Raw genomic sequence first — 5,970 nt, 5'->3', positions numbered from 1 at the left:
AATTGACCTAATATAACTCATGCTTTTCCTCCATGATTTACAAATATTAGGTATGCATTGAAAAGTGTTCTGCCATTTTACAACCATCTTTGTTAAGTGGTTAATCACCTTCTTAATTACATTCTTATTGCATTGCCTTTGTTCTTTTAATCTTTTATTTTACTAAAATGAATTCTTAAATACTAAAAATAAGAACTCGTGTTATGTAGATTATTACTCAAAAAGTACAGTTTTCACTCTTTCACATTTTCAAATGACTGGTCTACTGTCTTCAAGTCCGTAAGAAAAAAGTTGAAAGAAGTAACGATTGATCTATATATCAATTAATGTACAGTTAAGTAAACTGGAATCCAAAGCTATCAATAAAATTAGCTTACTTTCCCATAATTACTACAAGAGTTCTGTATAGGAAAAATTCGGAATATAGAAAAACATAAATGTTAAATGATTTTCATTTTAGTCAGATGGAGTCTGTGTGGATTCACAACTTAAGGGGTGTGTTCTTCAAGTGACAAAACATTACTTTGCATCAACAGTGTGGAGAAGTTCTCCTCAGACAACAGCCTGCCTGCTTCCTCACAGCGGGAAAGGTGTTCAGATGTTGTACCAAGTCGGGGCAGCGGGCCAAATCCGCTGGAATACGGAACAGTAGCTCCTACCATCTGGGGGTCATGGACTCCCCTCCCCACAGCAGGAACACAGCAAGTTTAGGGGGTTTGCCGAATCCCCTGAAATCCGCAGCACTGTGTTAGGAATCCTTGACGAAGCAAAACCTACAAGCACAGATTTAGCCAAACAGATTTAGACTCACTCAGGTCCTTCTTTTAATTTAAAAGGCATTATCAGCTTTTAAACACACTTTTAGATATCTGACCTCTCATGCTGCTTTACATAATGGCTGTACATGCATCAAAAAAGTGAAGTTTTGATACCCACTCATCCATTTAATTTGATGCCTAATATATGGTGGGTTTTGACCAAATTTAAAACAGCCAGCTGGAGTCTGGGTGATGACAGGAAGGAACAAAGTTACTGGCCGCCATCCCCTTCCTGGCAGCGTGCCCAGAGTTGGGCTTGGTGCCCTGCAAAACCTGGTCCTCGGCACCCAGAGGGTGGAGGGCGGACAAGGCCCCAGGGCAGGTGGACCCGTCTGACGCAACCTCCCTGGGTAGAGCTAAGTATTCATCCTGCAGACAGAACTGGAGCACCCTCCCCGAGATCTGCAGCTCGTGTGTGCAGGACACAGATTCCAATTACCTTTTCTACCAGGACAGCAGATGTCGAAATTTATAAATAAGTCACTGACAAGTGAACTCACTCTGATTCAGCAGGGTAAGCACGGATGAGCTGCCAGCTGACCTGGGATAACAACTGACAGAGAAATGCGAAAGCAAGGAAAACAACGGCATCGAATTGTTCAACTAAAATTAGCATGTGCTCATAGAATCAGAATATTATGTCAGTGAAACATGCTTGAGTATCTTCATAAAAGACAAAAGGTTTGTGTCTCCAGGTACGTCACACAGATACATGTTCAGTCCAAGACCTGAAGCCAAGCATTTATCTGCATCTTCAAGGTGAAGTGCAGAAAAAAAACAAAAACACTAATTCGAAAAGATACACACTCACCCCAGTGTTCACTGCAGCACTATTTACAATTGCCAAGATACGGAAGCAACCCAAGTGTCCATCAGCAGATGACGGATGGAGAAGAGGTGGTGTGTACATACAATGGAATACTTCTCAGCCATAAAAAAAGAATGAAATTTGCCATTTGCAGCAACATGGATGGACTTGGAGGGCATCATGCTAAGTGAAATAAGTCAGACAGAGAAAGCCAAATACTGTATGATATCACTTATATGTGGGAAATCTAAAAAATATAACAAACTAGTGAATATAACAAAAAAGAAGCTGACTCACAGATATAGAGAACAAATTAGTGGTTACCAGTGGGGAGAGGGAAGGGGGAGGGGCAACTAGGGGTGGGGATGGAGAGGTGCAGACGGTTATGTATAAACTAAGCTACAAGGGGCTTCCCTGGTGGCGCAGTGGTTGAGAGTCCGCCTGCCGATGCAGGGGACACGGGTTCGTGCCCTGGTCTGGGAGGATCCCACATGCCGCAGAGCAGCTGGGCCCGTGAGTCATGGCCGCTGAGCCTGCGCGTCCGGAGCCTGTGCTCCGCAACGGGAGAGGCCACAACAGTGAGAGGCCCACGTACCGCCAAAAAAAAAAAAAAAAGCTACAAGGATACATTGTACAACATGGGTAATACAGCCAATATTTTCTAATAACTATAAATGGAGTATAACATTTAAAAATTGTGAATCACTACATTGTACACCTGTAACTTATATACTATTGTACGTCAACTACAATAAAAGCTTCAATTAAAAAATAAAACTGAGACTAAAAATTAAAAATAAAATAGTAAAAAAAAAAAGATGAAATGCAAAATTCCACTGTAAAAGAAATATTTGCATTCTGGGGGGCGGGGTGGGATCCTCAGGAACCACTCATGAAATGGGGTGAGAAGGTAATGCACGTGTGTCTTCTTTAAATCCTGCCATGAATGTCTCAAACAGAAGCCACTAGTTGTCATCCCCAAGCACTCATTCATTGTGACTTGTGTTTTGATTGAAAACTAATTTGAGGGGTGAGGGTGAAAAGTACTTTAACAAAATCCAAGTTTTAAATAATAGTTTTCCTTTAAAATGCGCACTTTTTAAGGAACAATGACAAAGAGTGTTTCTGTTTTATTTAGAAAAGAGCATTTGCGACTTTTTTTATTATTCCTGAAGGGTTTTCATGTAGTGCAGAAGCAGTAGCTCCCTTAGTGAACAAATATGGGCTTGAATGCTTCAAGACGAAAGCAGAAGATATGTAGATGGTGAACATCTTAGTGCCTTAATACGGCCTCGCCATTTGCTCTTGAGCAGAACTTTCAATCCCAGCTTGCACCATCAAGTCGTTCACATTCTTCTGCAAGTCTTCAATGCGACCTCCCATTTCTTCCAGTACAAGGTTAAGGAGAACAGCACATGGAATATGGGCACCTACCCAGGTCCCTCAAAGCCTCCACGTAAACTGCATCACCAGGGCTGATAAAAATGCCCTGTGGTGCATCTAAAATGAGGGAATCAAAGGCAGCAGACGTGTACTAACACCTTAAGTCAGTGCACATGAATCACATCCCCGAGGGTTTGTACGTGCCTTTAATCTTTGCCCAGTTCTGAAACCTTGGCTCCCTTTCCGTGGACATGGATTCGGGCATATGAGGTTGTCTGGTATGTTTAACTATGTTTGAACCAAACTCTAATAAGTATGTAAATACAATGAAAATTAACTGTGTTTAAAATAAACTTTCCTACTGTTTAATTTTATCCTGTTTCGGAATCTCCTTTTCCCTGTGGGAGCCCATCTACAGGATCTCTCTGCAAACAATTTGCACACATTTTAAGGCAGGAGTTTAATTGTGTGAAGTGAGTTCACTTGGGCGAGTCTTAGGGCAAGTGTCCCCTTTTCTGGATTTTCTTAAACCGGAAACAAACATTCCACCTAACTCTGTTTGAATCCGTGGCTTACCAAACGGCGAGCTGCAGAAGTTACAAAACAAAACAAGGTCAGGAGAGCCAGATAGCGTACCCTACGTTGGAGACCTAACCAGTACATGTGCAGGGCTCTGACTGTTTGGGGGAGTATAAATGCTATTGAGCAGACTGACCAGATTTATTTAGAGCTTGCTGGAAAGCCCCACTGGGTCGTGTGTACTGTAGGCGTGTCCTTGTGTTTTATCCTTGCCTCATGAAGTGCCCTGTATTGCTGGTCAAGCCGGAAGTAATCACCTGTGAGCGGTAATTAATACATCAGGATGCCATGTAAAGGCACAGATACAAACATCAGGAAGTCTTAGGTCAACAATTATCCACTAATAGCAGAAAACAACAAGATAGTCCATGACAGTTCAATAGTCCAAAAGCATTGCAGTATTTGTTATGAGATAGAAAAGGATATTTCTGAGGTTTAACGTTGCAGTCAGAGCTTGAAAGTGTTCTTGAAGTTCCTGAAATAGATTTTCTGCCTGAAAAATGAACCACAAGTGAATATATATTTACTTGTGATGCAGAGCATTCTAAGCACCATGGAAGAGAGCCATCTATATATACAATTAGTTGATTCCTGACAAGGTGTTAAGGCTTTCCCACTCAAAGGGTAAGGAAGATCTATTCAACCAACAGCACTGGAACAGTGCTAGCCAAATGCATAACTCACTAAATAAGCAGGCCCGACCTTTACCTCACACCATTCACAAAAATTAACTCAAAATGATCATACACTTAAATATAAGCAATAAACTATCAGACATCTAGAAGATAACGTAGGAGAAAATCTTATTAACCTTGGGCTCCTCAAAGACTTCTTAAGAAGGCCTGAGACAATCACCAGACACACCCACCGTGGGCCTCTTGGCTCGCCTACACTTGTGGGTATTTATTAGCTGGGGTTGCGGTTGCAGAAATTGTCTACCAGGCCATACGGATACGTCATCTGTGGTGACTGACAGCAGGCGGTATTGCAAGGCGCCTTACAGTTTACAGCTTGAAATCTCATACCATCTACGACACCGGTCACTCCTGGCACCCGTGTATTATCTCCCTTTTAGAGCCCAGGATGTGGAGGCGGATCTCCACCCGGAGCCTGCTTTTACGTATGAAGAAGGCCCTCTGTCAGGAGCTCTTCCCTTCAATCAGGCCAGGAAAACGTGGATTCGAGTGTGCACAGCTAACCAATTCTGTTTAACAAGGCAAACTGCTCAGTCCTGATCACTGGGTGTCTCCTCTCCGGCGCTGCGGCTCCTTCAGCGAACGGGAAGCAGGACCGCGGGCCTCCCGGCGCTGGGCGGGGTGGGAGGGGGGAGGGGGAGAAGGAGGGGGAGGGGAGGGGGAGGGGAGAAGGAAGGGGAGAAGGAAGGGGAGGGGCAGGGGGAGGGGAGGGGGAGGGGAGGGGAGGGGGAGGGGAGGGTGTCCAGCCCGGGAGCGAAGCTTGGCGCGCGCGGGGTCCGACTCACCGCGTCCCGCAGCGCGCGCCCGCTGGGGGCTTCGGGGCCCCGCGCGGCCATGGGGGAGTCCCCCGGGTCCGGGGTGCGGGGTGTCCAGGTGGGTCGGCTGGTCCCGGGGCCGGTGGCCCTGTCGGCTCCGCTCCGCCGCCCCCGGCTCCCGCGGCGATGGCCGTGGATCCACCCACGCGGCCCGGGCTGTGCGCCCGAACCGGGCCGAGCAGCCGGGCACGGAGGTGAGGCCGTAGCGGGGCTCAGGTGGCCGTCTGCGCGGGGCGGGACCTCGCCGGACCAGCCGATCCCAGCTACGCTGTTGGCTTTGTTTTCATTGCGTCAGAGCCCAGAGTGAGCACGACCTTTTCATTATCATTGTGGCAAAGAACACACAACCCACAAGTTGCCATTCTCGTTTCAGGGCGCAGTGCGGTGGCGTTAGGTACCTTCACACCGTTGTGCAAACCGCCCCCCCCCCCCGCCCAACTTCCTAAGCTTTCCAGACCAAGTTCTGCACCCAGGAGACACCGGCTCCCCGGCCTTGCCAACCCCTAGCACTCGCCCTTCCCCTGTGTCCCGTCGTGCTTTTGCAAGGTTGTCACCTGTCTAATGGGAGATCCTGGAGGCAGGGGTGGGGATGGAATCTGGCTGCAGTCACCACACAGCCCAAGTTCGCACCGCGGTCCTGGGACCTGTCATCATCCAGGAGGCTCGGCCATCCCTCTGGATCCCTGCCATGTCTGCTGTCAACTTTAAGATTAAGAATATTCATGCTCTGGGACTCCCCTGACGGTCCAGTGGTTAGGACTCCAAGCTCTCCCTGCCAAAGGCCCAGGTTCAGTCCCCAGTTGGGAGAATTCAGATCCCACAAGCAGCACGCTGCATGGTTAAAAAAAAAAGAATAGTTATGTTCTGTGACC

At 46.9% G+C, this 5,970-nt stretch overlaps 1 protein-coding gene across 1 annotated transcript; it reads right to left on the bottom strand.

Annotated features, from left to right (window-relative positions):
- Nucleotides 1-2,297: 2,297 nt before the first annotated feature.
- HSBP1L1 (heat shock factor binding protein 1 like 1) lies at nt 2,298-5,358 on the bottom strand. Its single transcript, XM_081252605.1, has 3 exons — nt 5,069-5,358; nt 4,015-4,081; nt 2,298-3,017 (listed from the first exon to the last, which is right to left on the bottom strand). Exons 1-3 carry the CDS (start codon nt 5,117-5,119, stop codon nt 2,908-2,910), a joined length of 228 nt encoding a protein of 75 aa, XP_081108731.1. The 5' UTR covers nt 5,120-5,358; the 3' UTR covers nt 2,298-2,907.
- Between the last annotated feature and the right edge of the window lie 612 nt (nt 5,359-5,970).

Source organism: Mesoplodon bidens (genome assembly GCF_964165515.1).
Source record: "Mesoplodon bidens genome assembly, chromosome: 13".
Lineage (NCBI taxonomy): Eukaryota > Metazoa > Chordata > Mammalia > Artiodactyla > Ziphiidae > Mesoplodon > Mesoplodon bidens.
This window is presented reverse-complemented; position numbering and strand designations above follow the sequence as displayed.